This window comes from Poromitra crassiceps (assembly GCF_964638095.1).
Source record: "Poromitra crassiceps genome assembly, chromosome: 12".
Taxonomy (NCBI): Eukaryota; Metazoa; Chordata; class Actinopteri; order Beryciformes; family Melamphaidae; genus Poromitra; species Poromitra crassiceps.
The window spans coordinates 23,627,388-23,645,888 of record NC_139632.1 but is presented as its reverse complement, the minus strand read 5'-3'; the positions used below and the strand labels follow the sequence as shown (position 1 = coordinate 23,645,888).

Here is an 18,501-nt window from a genome sequence, read left to right as displayed (position 1 = left end):
GCCACCAAGTTCAATTTCATCCACTAGGCCTATAGATGACATTCCATTCATAAAAGCTCATAGGAAACTACATTGCTGGGTCATATAGGGATTTCCAGTGCAGGTGTTTAATTTTGGTGGTCGCCATTTTGAAAGGCCAAGATGGCCACCATAGTGACTTTGAAAAAAATGGCAACATTGGTTTTGGGTTTCGTCATACTCTAAGCTTTCCAAAAATGTATAGTTTACAAACTCTCCAAAAATTTTGAACGAAGGTTGAAATCAGAACATTGGGAACCTGACTATTATGGCTTTACCTGACAATTTGTCTGTCTATTTGTTTATCATTGTTTTATTCTTGTCTGTTTGTTTTTTGTCATGTATGATCTGTGAACTAAAACTGAAAGTGAAAAATAAAAAACATTTGATCACAAAAAAAAAGAAAGGCCCTTTTGACGAGATAGCCCACCTGGGCCGTAGGCACTGAATACATGGGGGGATACACCCTCAGCACCCACAACGTCCCCCAAGTGGGAATCGAACCCAGGACCTTCTAGCTGTGAGCCGACAGCACTACCACTGCCTGAGCTGCTTAGGAACCTACAAGCAGGTGGGTCCTCCTGACCGTACTCTCAAGAATGCCACCCAGATGGTGGTGGTGCAGATGATGGACAAGATTTCTGTAGGGACAAACAAGGTGAAATGGGTTAGGGTTAGCGTTAGGGTTCTTCCTGCCAAGAATTCCTTGACAGAAATGAGCTTCCCTTCACTCAGATTGATTGGCTTTCTCATTTACCATCAACAAAGGTCAAGGGCAATAGAATGACTGAGTAGGCATCTACCTACCTCAGCCATTGTTTGCTCATGGCCAGCAGCATGAAAGTACTCATTAAAGGTGATGAGGAGGCAATAAAAGCGTCTGAGGAAGAGCTCCGGCTCTAAATGTCACATGCAAAAAAATTCTAAATCTAAATGGGAGCTCCTTGATGTGCGGATCCTTCTTTTCACCATGTTGTACATTTTTTGATCCAGCACCCACCTGCTGTAATCCTGTACTCATACAAACATTTCCATAACTGCGCCCATGGCGCATCATCCCCAGAGACTAGAAATTGTGCGTGCTGCGTGCGCTCAATTTCTGGACTTTAAGATGGGAGCGAACGATGAAATCAATTATTTCATGTAATAATTATTTCAGTCTTTCCTCACAGTACCTTCAATATTTCTAGTTTCTGCATATTTTCTACTCGCTAATTTGAACAGGTTGACACACGCACACACGCACACACACACACACACACAATCTTTGGGCATTAGTTACAGTAGTTATATGTATGTCTTGTATTGTCTTGATAACTTTGCACTTAGTGCTGTGCAGTTATTTCTATGATTAGATCTTGTCCAGGGTATGCCTCAGTCGCTAAAGTTAACTTCTATGGTCTTTCTTGCATCTGTCAGATCTGCATGTCCGAGGGGATCATTTTTATTCACTGTTTCCCTTTGAATCTATTGCATTGGGTCCATTTTATCTTTACAGGAACTTCTTTGATTTTAAATATACCCCTAGCTCAGCAGCCCCACTGTAGTAGCCCCTCTGAGACATGATGAAGTGAAAGACACATTCAATTATTGCTCTCTGGTTATAATACAGTAATACAGTTTAGGGTGAAATGTGTGTAATATCCTCTCTTTAATATTCTGTCAACATAGGACATTTCCTCTAATGTAAAATAAAACATTGTATCAGAAAATACTAATTTGTGTGTTGAACTTGTTTATTGAACTTAAAAAACAACAACATTGGATTTCTTTGAACTGTATGTCATCTTCTACCAAGGAAGGTTTAAAAATAAACGGACAAACACGGCACGTCTCTGTTCCCAACTCGAGCTGAAACTGCACCTGCATCTGTTTTGGCTTTGGAGGAGCAGCGGGGCACACCACTGTGAAGGAAAGCTGGATTTACAACACAAGACGATAAGAGAGCAACATGCTCAACGGTGTGCGACACATTTAATCTTGATTTAATCTTGATTTTCATGTTTTCATGATTGTGAGAAACCAAAATCATCACGATTAATATTCGATTATTCGAGCAGCCCTATTATTTGATTTGCAGCACTTTTGCTCCACTGGTCATTAAACCCCAGATAATGTTCTGCTTCCCCCCAAGCTCCACACAATTAAAGGTCACAAAGACCCAGTGGTTCTCCTTATTATGGACTTCATTCTAATTGGCGAGTTATTGAAATTAAGGCCTGGTTTTGCTGAGACTTGGTAAAAGGTCAACTGAATTTCAGGAGATGGCAACAGTGTGATAGCGGTGTGGCTGGCTGGAGGAGGGCAAAGTGTTATTCATCTCATTTTATTGTATGTCTCTGATTGTGCTGTGACTTAAGAACTTGCACCTGCTGCTGCAGAGGTTTTTGGCTTTCTCAGCTGTTCTGACACATCTAGTATTCTATTGAACTTGCACAAAGGCACCACCATCAGGCTAGCAAGAGTATAAAGTACAGCAGAGCTTCCAGTCATTGATAAACATGCATTTCAAGGGTTTTTAAAGCAATATAAACTATGAAAATCCTATAATAAGAATGCAAAGTCTCGTGAGTGAGTGAGTGAGTGAGTGGAAATTGTGTTCGGCCACAGCTATACCATTTTACGTGCAATTGTGCTGAATCTTTCAGGAAGTCAAAGAGCACCCCTGCAGGTGACCTAAAGGAGCCGGATTTTTTAATTAGGTAATTAGGGCTAATTTAACTCATTGAGTGCCAGCCACTTTTGGAGAACAGACGCTCCCAGTGCCAGAGTTTCAGAGCGTTTTCAGTGATTTCTCGAGGCCCACAGAATATTGTGTGATATTACTATGTAAACACCGAACACGCCCAAAGAACGATGAGAGTCTATTGTATCATCAGCAAAAAAAAGTTTATTGATATCATTTTCCGTTCTTTAGTTATCAGCCGGAGAAGATAGGTTGTTTTCAGCAAAAACAGACGTTTCAAATTAGAAGCTGAGATAATCAGCCTTTTGTGAAATGAAGCATTTCAAGCACATCACTGACTCTGAAGCTAATATTTTCTGATGTAGTGACACCTCAAAAATAATTTCCTTCAATAAAACAGTGAAAACAAAGGAATTTTGTTTGGCAAAATAATATTTTTTAGCTGCAACCAGCAGCGCTGGCCCCTGCTGCGCAGACCCTACACTTTCTTGCTGGTCTTGATTTACTGCTGGTGGGCATCAGATATTCTAGCTTGTGTTTGCCATTGTGATTGCCAACCAATCTGTCCATCGAGCCTGCTGTCTGGGTCTGTCTGGGTCGGTGTTGTATGCTGCCCTGCGTGCCCCACCCCCCTCGACTGCAAACCCCTCCTCCGTGGGTGTGTCTCTGGTGGCTCTGGTGGCTCTCTGCTGCTGTTTGCTCTGCACTGAAAACCCAGCTTTTTCACAGCGTTCCGCCTGTATTTGTCACCGGCTCCCAGCGCTTCCAACTGAGAATAATAACAACTCCACAACTAATCATGTGGATGGGCTATCGCAGCGGACACGGAGGGGCTCAATTGTGGCAGCAGATTGGCTGCTGCAGGCACAGCTAACGTTATGCTTCATGCATATCGACGCATACCGATGCGGTTTCCGTGTCCCCACGGCTGCTTCTCTGTTTTTTTCCTCACCTTTCTCTAATCTGGAGAGCACTGTCGCCACCTAATGGGTCCGTAAAATAGCTTTTACACATTCAACATCCACCATACTTTCACAGGAGATGCATCTGGCTTTGATCCACGTCCCACCGTCAAAAAACGCATTTGACGCCGATCGACGTCATTGGCACTCTACGTTACTATTCGGTTTGACGCCGATCGACGTCATTGGCACTCAATGAGTTAAAAAAAAAAGCATATCTGACCCTTCGCAACCAGGCACAAAACAAGAGACCACCAACTCCCCATGTATAAGGTCAGTGAGTCCCTAGCCTGAACTCTTTACCTAGTGCTGAAGACTTATTATAACAATAGCCATATTATTGCTTTATGCAAGATTCTACACTCCATGACTACTTTATTACCTACTGTGTGTACCGAGCCACCATGCCAGGAGTCATGCTGACTCAATAATATCACCCAGTTCCTGTATAGCCTATTTCTTGCTGACATGTTGTGAACATTCCTGTTCTACCTTATCCAGCAGGTGCTCTATTGGCTTGAGAAGAATTTAAGGGAGCATTGCAGTGTGCAGGCTGTTCTTCATGTTTTGGTTGACTTCAGTCCCATTCAGCGCTGCCTCAGATAAGGGCAATGGATGTGCCTGCCATAACCACTCTTGCCAAGAAAACACTCTCCACACATTACACTTGCACTGTTGACACCAGGCACAACAGATCCATGTAGTTTACACCAAATTCTGACCCTTCTATCAGCATGTCACAGAAACCAGGCTTCGTCAGACCAGGTGCCATCTTTCTGCTCTTCAATCATCCAGTTCTGGTGCCCACCGTAGCTTCATATTTTTGTTTTTAGGTGACAGGATTGCCGGCTGTGTCTACACCACAGTACTGTTTTTGATCAATTATTTTTTTTCAGATTTTTCTCCCCAATTGTACTTGGCCAATTTCCCCTGCTGTCCCCGTGGTTGCTCCACCTCCCTCTGCCGATCTGGGGATAGTTGTAGAGCACATGCCTCCTCATGTGCAATCGCCAGCCAACCAGAGGAAGCACTAGTGCAGCGACCAGGACACATACCCTTAATCCAGCTTCCCATCTGCAGACACTTCCAATTGTAGAGATGCACGATATATCGGCAATCATATCGGTATCGGCGGATGTTAATATCGGTTATCATCATCAGCCAAATTATTCACATTGATATGAAATAATGCAGTAAATCTATGATTTATGGGCTTTTCCAAAAGTTTTGGAAATAAAGAAATGCATTACTTTTTCAAATTCACAGTGTTTACATGTGTTTTTCAGTATGTACAAAATGTGATGATCATAGAAATGTGGTTTTATACAGATCATATCGACATCGGTAAACATCGGTTATCGGCCATAACAGCAATGTTAATATCGGTTATCGGCATGGGCCAAAATTTTCATATCGGTGCATCCCTACTAGCCAATTGTACCAGTATGGACACCTGACCAAGCCGGAGCTCAAACGGGGGCTCGAACCAGCGACTCTTGTGTTGGTAGGCAGGAAATCTACCCCTGCACTACCTGGACGCCCGCTGTTACTGTTTTATGAATATGCCCAATGTGTTTGAAATGACAACATGCTCAAAAGGTAGCAAGACTGCTTAAAGACCCTGGAAACCAAAATCCACAAAAACCTTCTAATTATGTAATTTAGGGTCTTATCTGACTAATTGTAAGCCTCAAAAAGTAGGAGACAGTTTCAACCCAAATCCTAAATATTGCCATTTCCCTATTGTTCCCTATGTTTGTTAATGCAGGTTTTGAAGTGGGCGGTGCTTATGGCTCCAAAACTGACTACCTAATTGACATCAACAGGTGGATCAATCATAAAGTAGCTTGCAGTTGTCTGTTCTACAAAACCTTCATGCCCGTTCAGTCTGCCTCTATCAAATGGAGCGCAGGGGGGCCACTGCGTCTTGTCGGACTCTGTCTGAATGTGGTAGAGTGCTGCTCGGCCAGAATGAGGAAATGACTCTGGGAGACCTCACCTGCACGTAAACACACATTTGCGTTTCTTTAAATGCGTGTTTCAAAAGTCTGTACATTAAACATATAATATGCTCATGTTTTTGTATCTGTTGGTGGGCTATTTTTGATTTATTTTACGACATTTATAAAACATAGTCCACTGGAGAGACAGTTGACAGCCGGAATGTAGACGGCACCCAGGAGCAGTATGGGTTAGCGCCTCAGCCTGTGTCTTCCGTGAGGAAGAAGCCCAACAAATTTTTAGGAGGGCCATTCAAGCCGCAAGTGGAGCCTGCAGTACCACCACGGCCCAAGAAACATCATACCAGAATGAAATGTTTGGAGCGGGGGAGTCTGGTGCAACGCACAGGTCCTGGACCTGGTGAGACGTAGGAGGAGCCCGGACAGGGGGCAACCCACAGAGCCCAGTCCCTCCACGTGCCAGAGCCTCCCGGTCCCGGCAGAGTAGTTCCGGAGCAGCGGATTGAGTGGCCCTGTTTTGTCCTAAGAGGGCTGACCGTGGGTAGCTACTGGGACGTAAGTCGAGGCTTGATCAACCCCGGCTGGGTCACCTGGGTGAGGGTGTATGATGTTGCGAGACCTGAAACATCCTATGACCCCAGGGTACATCACTGATGATACGTCCCAGTTGCATCCATGTGATGTTTTTTTCTTTATAGAGTCTCTGAGTGAGCCCGCTTCACTTTCACTTTCACACACGGAGGGACAAGCGGAGCCCTAGTCTCCGCTTTCAAACACACACACACGCACACACACACACACACACACACACACACACACACACACAGGTTCAATGCGTACACCACGCCCACACAATCCGAGAGCGAGCCAGAGGGGAGAATTTTGTTTCTCCATGACTTTCAAAACTTTTTTTCAAAACTTTTTAAATACTGTATATATTCTTTGCGACGTTCATCATCGTTCAAATTTGGCTGGTGGCTTATTAACATAGGTTCCTGTGGTGTGATGAACTCAAAATGCTAATTAATTTTAGGTTTCCAGGGCCAAAACATGCTCATTCAGTCTTTTTGAAGTGGAAAGAGGAGTGTAGCATCAAAAGTGATTAAAATGATTGAAAATGGTTCAAAAGGTTGATGAGAGGTTAACATTTTTGATCCTGTTGTGTCAGAAGGTCCAGACTTCAGTGACTCATTATTGAAAAGGCGGTCTGGGGCTCACTGTGCATTCAATCACCACAGTCCTTGTGAAGTAAATCACAGGAAACTTCATAATGTTGCATTTCACCACAATCTATATTTCATGTGGTTTCTTTATCAGTTATCTGTATGGTAGAATGGAGAGTAGAGCCCAGTAAAGCCCTTAATGTTTTGCAGACTCACATATAGATCTGCTCTGTCTTTATAGTCTGGGTGTTCCTCAATACCCTGCGCTGAGCACTCAGCCGCGTAATCCATGTTACAGCGACCCGCGCTGACCTCTATCCAAGTCACTGAGTTGGATGGATTTCATTTCCCTCCGAATTCTGAATGGAAGCACCTCCGATAAAGCCGTAGAGTTTTGTCTGCGTGCCAGCAGGGAGTTCCAGTCAGTGGTATATATAAGAATGATATACTATAGGCTACACAAGCAATGTTTTTGTGATATGTACTGTAAGAGATCTCAAATGAGGAGCTCTGAAAGTGACCAAGATCACAAAGACATTTGTAACGCCGCCTTGGATGATATCTGCCTTGGTGCATTAGAGAGGTGTTTCCCAAACCTTTTTCCTGGGGACCCACTTTTTAAAAAGGACAAACCATCAATTCACAAGCCTTACCTATAAATCGTGAGAAGAGCGAATTTGTGCATGAATGAACATTCTTGATCATTTTTATTGTCATTTCCACATCACATCTTGAGTAGTCATTTCAAAGAGAGAGCCTATACATTTGACAAATCACAACTTTTTTTTTTTTTTTTTTTTCCCCCCCCGATTTTTTATCCCATTTTTATCCCCCATTAGTGCTCATTTGATTTCTCAATCCTGGTTGCTACTCCATCCTCTGCCGATCTGGGGAGAGCCGAGACTGGCTCCATGCTTCCTCCAACAGAGGAAGCTTCACCGGTAGGACATAGCACGTGGGAGGTTCACGCTATTCCAACCAGTTCCCCTCCCTCTGAACAGGCGCCCTTAACGATCAGAGGAGGAACCACATTAGCAACCAGGATATTGCATGTTTTTGTGAAGGGGGTTCCTATATGAAGGAAACCCCCGGGAGGCACGGGGAGAACATGCAAACTCCACACAGAAAGGCCATTTTGCCGACCCCACCCGGGCGGTGGGCACTCGAGGACATGCGGACGGGCACGCATTCCTCCAGCGTTCACCTCGTCACCAGGTGGGAATCGAACCCACGACCTTCGAGCTGTGAGGCGATGGTGCTTACCACTGCACCACCGTACCTCCTCTACAACTTTGTTTTATGCACGTTATTGATTTTCATTCATTCTCAAATACACTACTGCCGCATGCGCTAGGACGTGTCATCAGTGATGTTATCTGGGGTCGTTAGGTGTTTCGGGTCTGTCAACATCATACACCCTCGCCCAGTAGACCCAGCCGAGGCCAATTAAGACCCCGACTCACGTCCCAGAAGCCGCTACGGATCAGCCTTACTACTCTATCTGCAACGTTGCCCGCGGGAGGGGTAAAAGAGAACCCAATCCGCTGCAATAGAGCTAGTGCTACGCCGCAGTATTGGCCCTTCGGTGCATGGAGGATCTAGGCTCTGTGGGTTTCTCCCGGCCGTGCTCCTCCTTCGTCTCACCAGACCCCCCTCATGACAAAGGCAATCCAGAGGCTGAAGGGATGCCTCAAGGACGCCTCAAGAGGGCCTGTGCGCTGCACGTCATTTACCTGCGTCGAGCACCTCGCTCTAGCCTGGAGGACCCCAGGCCGCGCCGATCTTGCGCAGATTTTCAGGAGGCTAATCCGTAGCGTTTGTGGATTTCTCCCTCACGAGAGAGCCAAGATGGGGTGCTAATCCCATCCCGTACCGGGTTGCCGTCTCTCCGGCCGTCAACTGTCTCTCCAGCTCGTCACCAAACTATACTTGGTTGTCACCTAGTCTTTCCTAAGTGTCACTGGCCAGAGGCAAGCCAGGGTTCTACATTCTCAAATACACTACTGCCGCATGCGCTAGGACGTGTCATCAGTGATGTTATCTGGGGTCGTTAGGTGTTTCGGGTCTGTCAACATCATACACCCTCGCCCAGTAGACCCAGCCGAGGCCAATTAAGACCCCGACTCACGTCCCAGAAGCCGCTACGGATCAGCCTTACTACTCTATCTGCAACGTTGCCCGCGGGAGGGGTAAAAGAGAACCCAATCCGCTGCAATAGAGCTAGTGCTACGCCGCAGTATTGGCCCTTCGGTGCATGGAGGATCTAGGCTCTGTGGGTTTCTCCCGGCCGTGCTCCTCCTTCGTCTCACCAGACCCCCCTCATGACAAAGGCAATCCAGAGGCTGAAGGGATGCCTCAAGGACGCCTCAAGAGGGCCTGTGCGCTGCACGTCATTTACCTGCGTCGAGCACCTCGCTCTAGCCTGGAGGACCCCAGGCCGCGCCGATCTTGCGCAGATTTTCAGGAGGCTAATCCGTAGCGTTTGTGGATTTCTCCCTCACGAGAGAGCCAAGATGGGGTGCTAATCCCATCCCGTACCGGGTTGCCGTCTCTCCGGCCGTCAACTGTCTCTCCAGCTCGTCACCAAACTATACTTGGTTGTCACCTAGTCTTTCCTAAGTGTCACTGGCCAGAGGCAAGCCAGGGTTCTACATTCTCAAATACACTACTGCCGCATGCGCTAGGACGTGTCATCAGTGATGTTATCTGGGGTCGTTAGGTGTTTCGGGTCTGTCAACATCATACACCCTCGCCCAGTAGACCCAGCCGAGGCCAATTAAGACCCCGACTCACGTCCCAGAAGCCGCTACGGATCAGCCTTACTACTCTATCTGCAACGTTGCCCGCGGGAGGGGTAAAAGAGAACCCAATCCGCTGCAATAGAGCTAGTGCTACGCCGCAGTATTGGCCCTTCGGTGCATGGAGGATCTAGGCTCTGTGGGTTTCTCCCGGCCGTGCTCCTCCTTCGTCTCACCAGACCCCCCTCATGACAAAGGCAATCCAGAGGCTGAAGGGATGCCTCAAGGACGCCTCAAGAGGGCCTGTGCGCTGCACGTCATTTACCTGCGTCGAGCACCTCGCTCTAGCCTGGAGGACCCCAGGCCGCGCCGATCTTGCGCAGATTTTCAGGAGGCTAATCCGTAGCGTTTGTGGATTTCTCCCTCACGAGAGAGCCAAGATGGGGTTTGATGGGGATTGAAAACATATACATGTTAATAGGGTTAGGGTTTCATAAATGAAACCAAATAAATGCATTTAGGTGGAGTTAAGGCTACAGAGTGTAAAAAATATATATGCGCACATCCAGGAGAAAAACTTACAGGTGCTGAATAAAAGAGTAACTATAAAACAGAGGAGGCACACTGGAGGCTCCAACCAGGGTTGTGTGTGTGCACGCGTGTGTGCGCAACGGTTCAATCCACCAGGATCTTTGTCAAGCAATGAGTCAGAGAAAGAAAGGCATGAATTGCATACAGGCAAGCAGTTAACAGGATATCATTGTTTTTATTTCCTCTCACCAGTAAAACAATAGACGCCGCTTTTCACTGAATTGTGTGAGGCTGTGGTTTACAATGAACGGCTAAGAGGTGTCCACCTGAACCCCTCTTAGATGTTGTAAAATCACTATAAACCATGGCCTCTTTGCGCATATTGCTTAATTTGAAACCTCGCTTATTTCCTGTCAGCTATTGTATTAGCAAACACTGCAACAGGAAGTAATATATGGGCAATTTAGAATATTTATGTTGTCAAGTTAAAACCGTCTATACAAATTATGAATAAAAGACTGGAGGAAATCATGCAAATTTATTTGGCGACCCAAATAAAATCTCCTGTGGGTCCCGACCCACTCTTTGGGAATGACTGCATTAGAGCAGGGAAGGAAAAGGTCATGGCTCACTTTGTACACTACTGTAGGTACACACTCTCCATTCTCCCACTGGTGTTCATTATGCTGTCTCCTTGGCCATTCCCTGTTGTGTAGTGTATTTCAAGTGTTGCTGAAGCTTTCAGAATCGCTCCATGCAGTTTCAAGGTCACTCTGAAGGAAAATCAATACTTGGGGTGACAGGTGAGATTTTTCCCTCTTTTCCTCTCTTTACCTTTATATTATATTTATACTAGTGCAGTGCCCGTTCCCCTCCCTCCCCTTCCCCCCATTCACATGTCATGCTCTCCCACTCTTCAAGCCCCTGATTGGTTGAATTTTGCACAAAATTCGACACTGCACTTTCTCAGGTTCCCAGCAGCGCACCAGCCAAGTTTTAAGTCAATTGGATGAATGGTTCTCGAGATAAACCGCTTTTAGTGTTGCCAGTAGGTGGCACTATGACTGTGTGTGTCCGAATTGCATGAAATTTGGGACTGCACTCTGTCAGGTTCCCAGCAGCGCACCTGCCAAGTTTGAAGATGCGCTACGTCCTGGACTCCTGGCAGTGTCAGGTGAAAAGAAGTGGCTGGTGACTGCACATGTATCGGAGGAAGCATGTGCTAGTCTATGGCTCTGCCCAGAGGGGGTGGACTAATGACAGGGGGAATTGGCCAAGTACAATTGGGGAGGAAATGGGAGAAAAGTGTGTGTGTGTGTGGGGGGGGGGGGTTGATTGATTAAAAAAAAACGCAGCATATCAAGTGATGTACGTTGTTTTGATTCTCTCTTTCAGGAATACCAAATCGACATCATCTTTGCTCAGACATGGATAGACAGCCGCCTCAGATACAACAGCACAATGAAAATATTGACTTTGAACAGCAATATGGTCGGACTTATTTGGCTGCCAGACACCATCTTCAGAAATTCTAAGACTGCAGATTCCCACTGGATTACAGTGCCCAATCAGCTGCTCAGAATATGGAATGACGGGAAGATACTTTATACCTTAAGGTAAGTAGATCAAATTTAATCTTTGGACAACTTATTCTTGATAGTACACATTTATCCCATTAGAATAGATGTCTTGTGCAGACTCTTCATATTACAATGTCAAAGCTTAGGCAGACTCTTAAGGCCTCATACCTTCTAGTTTTCAATCAAAATATTCTAATTATACAGTATATAGCAATAATAATAATAATAGGAACAAATAAATACTACTACTTCTAATAGTATCACTACGACTAATAATAATAGTAACAATCTCCATTTGTAACGTAAACTTTTTTTTTAGTTGCACCTAACATTACTGTAGGCATAATAATGTAGTGCTCATAAATACCTCATCTGACCCGGAGGCACCTGAGACATTACATTGGTTAATTCTGGTTGTTAACATATTAAAGGGTTGCCTCACCTCTTTCAACAGGGTTAGGGACCGGGTTAAGGTGAAATAGTCCCATTACTGGATGATTTGCCTGCATGTAAATCTAATGGTGTGTTGTGGTTGTAAAGGTTTCACTGGAGTGAGTTTCCAGATAAAGCAGTGGTCTTGTGCAATAAGAAATGTGTTTTTTTGACTGGACATGTGTTGACCATACCAAGTGGACAATAGTCTGATACTCTACTGAGCATATGAGAAGCCTGCACATACTGTAGCACAATTAGCCGGAATACTAAGACATGCAAACTGCTCACTCTATTTACTTTTGGTCACATACATACAGTACGGTTTGCATGTTACTGTTTGGGACATCTTCTTTATTCATTTGCACAGAAATATAAAATGTAAAATCAGCGTATGACTGTGTATACAAACAGTTTACCAAGAATAAGATCGCGGATGGTTTATGATTCATTATCTGGAAAACACTACCTCCGATTCCCCATGAGGAATAATAAAGCTAAACAATCACTCAATTCAAAAGACCCAAGTCCAGGTCCACCAAGGTTGCCAAGGGGGCATTTTACACAGATCTTTTGTGCCCCAGCTACTTGAGCTGAGTGCAGGCTTTTTTGTTTTAAGAAATGTATTCAAATCTAGTTCTGGCACAAACTCCAAAAAGAGCACTGCACAAGGAAGGAAATAGCCCTTCTTGACCAATTGTGTGTCTAAAAGGCAGGGTAAACACAGGTGCAACCAACTCACTAATTAGGGCCCCAGCACTGGAACACCTGAATGGACTGGAAGTTGAAAACCCTACTTAATGTTTTGGTGCAGCTGTGTTACTTCCTGCCTTTTAGACACAAAATGGCTGCTGGGAAAAAGGCTTATTGCCTGCTCGACCTTTATGGCACCCTTGTGCCCTAAAGCACCTCTTTATAATTGAAGCACTTACAACATTCATTTAAATTGCTCCTTCTGCAATGGGCATACTTAGACTGTTCTCCATCTTTTTTTACATTGTCATACAGTAAGACATCTCCAGATTTCTTTTTATTGACAATGTTAAAAAGTCGTTTCCCCCCTCCTTTGTTCAAGTTAACAGACAAAAGAATGGCATGTGATATGCGATAATGTGTGATAAATTCAATAATTCTATCAAATTCCAAATGTAAGTATGCTAATAAATCTCCCTTATTCCTTGTGTTTGTCAGGGAATGGAAACAGTACAGTGCTGTTAGGTGCACATTACCCTCATTGTGTACAATTAGGGAAAAGCATGGCATTCTGCTTTGGTCATTTTGATGATATACTGTACTTCCCTGCTCAAACCAGACCCTGAGTCTTACACAGCATGCCATGTTTGGATAGGTGCTGCAGTTGTCTATTTAGTTCAGCATTATCAAACTATTTGCCCTATATTTCCTGAATCTCCTGTAAGAGTCAGGATAGCCAAACCCTAGTTGGAGTTGAGTCAAATAAAAAACAAAGCCCAGCTAGATTCTCCCTCATGGAGTTAATATTAATATTCATTATTCATGGGAACTGCAGACTTTGAGGGGAAATATCTGTTGATGTCATGAGAGAAAGACAATGAGATGTCATTTGGTATTAATTGTGCCTTGGCTTGGCCCAAGTAAAAAGAGATGACATTTTGTGATATCTGCCTCTCTCTTTTGCATGGTATTCTCCCAAGTCCTTGCTTCAATGAGGATATTCACAGAATTACGTTTCCCCATGTCCTTATATTCATCTGTGTCTGGTCTTTAGTATTGCTTACTTTTACCTTACTATTTACCATTACCATGTTCAGCCTATTCAGTATGAGTGTGAGAGGGTGTATGAGTGTTTGAGATGTTGTCAACAGTCTGTAATTTAGGTCTGTATTGTGTAACTGACTGTAGCCAGTGGGTAGTGTTTTGTCCAGTAACTGAACCTGATGGCTCTAGCGACAGAGCGGGTGCTCCTCGTTAGAGCACCCGCCTCCCATGCTGTAGGTTCCCGGTTCGATCCCCAGATGTGGGGAGACTACACAGCGCAGTTTACAATTGCACTATCACTGTTCAAGCAGGTGTGCGAACCTTGATTTTACTTATGTGAGAGTAGTTCACTTAAGTAAGCTTAGTGGTTTAGCAGAGTGGTGTGTATGATACGGGGGGGGGGAGTCTCTAGTCGCCTGGAATTCAAATGGGGTCACCTGATTTATTTTTTTATTTTTTACGCCACACACAATTTATCTACCAAAGGGGAATAGGGCTGCATTTGAAAAATGTATTTGAGTTCTGAGTTTAAGTCAGGATTCTCGGGGGGAGGGACGTATGGACTATCGCATTGAAATGAGAGACACAGAAGTTTAGAGCTTTTATACTCCGTGCGGTTTCTCCTTGCGGAAGTGACTGTTATTTTTTTAAACTTCACTTTGTCCGCCCAGCCATGTCCGCACCGTAGTTAGAAAATTTGGGATGTGCATGGCCAGTCGGAAACCTCACTGCACGGGAGCCTCGCAAAGGGACGTGTGGTTGTTGTGACGTCACTTGGCTGCACGGACACTTGCGGTCCTTGCGGATGCGTCAGGTGTAATTTGCGCTTTAAGGGGTAGGCTACCGGGGGTGAGACATATCTGGCGTCAGGCCTTGTCTGTCTGGCCCCTCATCTTAACAATGAAACCTGGACAACTTAGACTAGCAAAATCAATACACTTTTTACTCTTATTATGTTATACTTTTTATGCATTGGTTTTTATGTTTTTTTTTATGTTACACATTTTGTTAAAAAAAATCGAATATAGTGCTATAAAAATATAGTCTACGTCGACTGATTTTTACAGGCTAATGTGTTTTTATAATCTGCATTTGGTGACCATAATGGCCTTTGAGGGAATTCAAGAAGCAATTTCTATAGACACAAAAATGAGCAATAAAATCTGTAGACTGAAGGGCCAGTTACTGGGTTGGAGAAATAAAAGTAAGGATTCAATCGATCCATGACCCCCACCCCCCGACACCTTTGGGGCATGTAGCCTGGCACAGTCCTCAAGGACCCCATGTCCTGCAAACTTTACTGTAACTTTATACTCTCAGGTTTCAGATACTGTAACTGTATACTCTCAGGTGTGAGGAACTGTAACTCTATACTCTCAGGTGTGAGGAACTGTAACTCTATACTCTCAGGTGTGAGGCACTCTATACTCTCAATTATGAGGAACTGTAACTCTATACTCTCAGGTGTGAGGAACTGTAACTCTATACTCTCAGGTGTGAGGAACTGTAACTCTATACTCTCAGGTGTGAGGAACTGTAACTCTATACTCAGGTGTGAGGAACTGTAACTCTATACTATCAGGTGTGAGGAACTGTAACTCTATGCTCAGGTGTGAGGAACTGTAACTATATACTCTCAGGTGTGAGGAACTGTAACTATACTCTCAGGTGTGAGGAACTGTAACTCTATGCTCTCAGGTGTGAGGAACTGTAACTCTATACTCTCAGGTGTGAGGAACTGTAACTCTATACTCTCAGGTGTGAGGAATTGTAACTCTATACTCTCAGGTGTGAGGCACTGTAACTCTATACTCAGGTGTGAGGAACTGTAACTCTATACTCAGGTGTGATGAACTGTAACTCTATACTCTCAGGTGTGAGGAACTGTAACTCTATACTCTCAGGTGTGAGGAATTGTAACTCTAAACTCTCAGGTGTGAGGAACTGTAACTCTATACTCTCAGGTGTGAGGAACTGTAACTCTATACTCTCAGGTGTGAGGAATTGTAACTCTAAACTCTCAGGTGTGAGGAACTGTAACTCTATACTCTCAGGTGTGAGGAACTGTAACTATATACTCTCAGGTGTGAGGCACTCTATACTCTCAGGTGTGAGGAACTGTAACTCTATACTCTCAGGTGTGAGGAACTGTAACTCTAAACTCTCAGGTGTGAGGCACTCTATACTCTCAGGTGTGAGGAACTGTAACTCTATGCTCTCAGGTGTGAGGAACTGTAACTCTATGCTCTCAGGGGTGAGGAACTGTAACTCTATACTCTCAGGTGTGAGGCACTCTATACTCTCAGGTGTGAGGAATTGTAACTCTAAACTCTCAGGTGTGAGGAACTGTAACTCTATACTCTCAGGTGTGAGGCACTGTAACTCTATACTCTCAGGTATGAGGCATTGTAACTCTATACTCTCAGGTATGAGGCATTGTAACTCTATACTCTCAGGTGTGAGGAACTGTAACTCTGTACTCTCAGGTGTGAGGCACTGTAACTCTATACTCTCAGGTATGAGGCATTGTAACTCTATACTCAGGTGTGAGGCACTGTAACTCTATACTCTCAGGTGTGATGCACTGTAACTCTATACTCTCAGGTGTGAGGTACGGTAACTCTATACTCTCAGATGTGAGGTACTGTAACTCTATACTCTCAGGTGTGAGGTACTGTAACTCTATACTCTCAGATGTGAGGTACTGTAACTCCATACTCTCAGGTGTGATGCACTGTAACTCTATACTCTCAGATGTGAGGTACTGTAACTCTATACTCTCAGGTGTGAGGTACTGTAACTCTATACTCTCAGGTGTGAGGTACTGTAACTCTATACTCTCAGATGTGAGGTGCTGTAACTCTATACTCTCAAGTGTGAGGAACTGTAACTCTATACTCTCAGGTGTGAGGCATTGTAACTCTATACTCTCAGGTGTGAGGAACTGTAACTCTATACTCTCAGGTGTGAGGTACTGTAACTATACTCTCAGGTGTGAGGTACTGTAACTATACTCTCAGGTGTGAGGTACTGTAACTATACTCTCAGGTGTGAGATAGGCTACTGTATCTATTAGGGCTGGGTTAAAAAAATCGATTCTCCGATTTTGAATAAATTTTTATTTTAATCCTTTGATATCAATTCATATGTCCAGAGATTGATTTTTTTATTAATATATATATATATATATATAAAACATAGGCTATAATATTATAGGCTGTGTGTGGTAGTTGAAACATAGTTTCAAGTTGACGTTTATTTATGTTTGTAGTTGAAACAAAACCATAAATACTGTAGGCTACATAAATGGAAATGTTTGATCATTAATATCTACTTTTAGAAATTATATAGGCTGAAATCAAATCACTGTGCATAATTGTGAAAGTGTCTTTATTGACAGATGAAAAGGCTGTTATTTACCCTTTAGGCACTGTAACTCTATACTCTCAGGTGTGAGATAGACTACTGTAACTATACTCTCAGGTGTGAGCACTGTAACTATACTCTCAGGTGTGAGGCACTATAACTCTATACTCTCAGGTGTGAGATAGGCTACTGTAACTATACTTTCAGGTGTGAGATACTGTAGGCTACTGTAACTCTATACTCTCAGGTGTGAGGCACTGTAACTCTATACTCTCAGGTGTGAGATATGCTACTGTAACTATACTTTCAGGTGTGAGATAGGCTACTGTAACTCTATACTCTCAGGTGTGAGGTAATGTAACTCTATACTAGGTATGAGGTAGGCTACTGTAACTCTATACTCTCAGGTGTGAGGTACTATAACTCTATACTCTCAGGTGTGAGGTGTGCAAGAGTAGAGTTGAAGCTAAACGTTGAGGGACAGTGGGTCCTTGAGGACTGGGTTGACAATCCCTGCTCTATCCCCTCTCATCCCTGGATATTGGCACTTTCAGTCCTCAAGTCTCCACTATGATAGCTGATGTGTGGTGAGTGCTCTGGCGCATACTGGCTGCCGTGCATGACCCTGGTGGATGCTACAAATCGGTGGTGAATGAGTTGAGTCCCACCACAACCCTGCACGCACACACAAACACACACACACAAAGCACTTTGGGTGGCTTGAAAAGCGCAATATAAATCCAATCAATTATTGTTATTATTAGATCAGTGGTTCTCAGTCCTGGTGGTCCTCAGGGTGCAGACCCCTGCTATTTTTCTTTCCAGCCATCTAATCAGGGACAATTCTACAGCTGGCATGCCAGCCAGGTGAATGCAATTAACTGCAATTAACTAGCTAGTATGACTGTCACTTTACTCTAGGTCCTGGGGAACAGCACTCATCTGAATGACCCCCCCCTACACACACACACACACACACACACACACACACACACACACACACACACACACACACACACACCATTTGTCTCACACTGACTTATGGTGCTTGAATTACTGTAGGGTTATGCCCAATGAGTGCTAATACAAAAATGCTGTTTCCACATATTCATGTTAGCTCATCAGATGCACTTCTTTTCATTTTAGACCATTATTCATATCGTCTGTACACCTATCTTTGCTACATTCACATCCATGTACATCCATACAAGACATGATAGCCTACAGTGGCAGGATCTATGTCGAGTGAAAACCCAATAAAGAACAAAAACACAATAGCATCTAAGACAGACCTGGGCAAAAGGCGGCCCGCGGGCCACATGCGGCC

The 18,501-nt window shown here is 44.2% G+C and overlaps 1 protein-coding gene across 2 annotated transcripts in view; it reads left to right on the top strand.

The window, feature by feature from the left end:
- gabrg3 (gamma-aminobutyric acid type A receptor subunit gamma3) overlaps positions 1 to 18,501 on the top strand; it is a gene marked incomplete at both ends in the record, with an annotated part of 99,206 nt that overhangs the window by 65,295 nt on the left and 15,410 nt on the right. For both annotated transcript variants that reach the window (XM_083647090.1, XM_083647091.1), the window contains one exon: positions 11,455 to 11,675. In XM_083647090.1, coding sequence (XP_083503216.1) covers positions 11,455 to 11,675 — 221 coding nt within the window. The remainder of the gene's footprint in view (positions 1 to 11,454; positions 11,676 to 18,501) is intronic.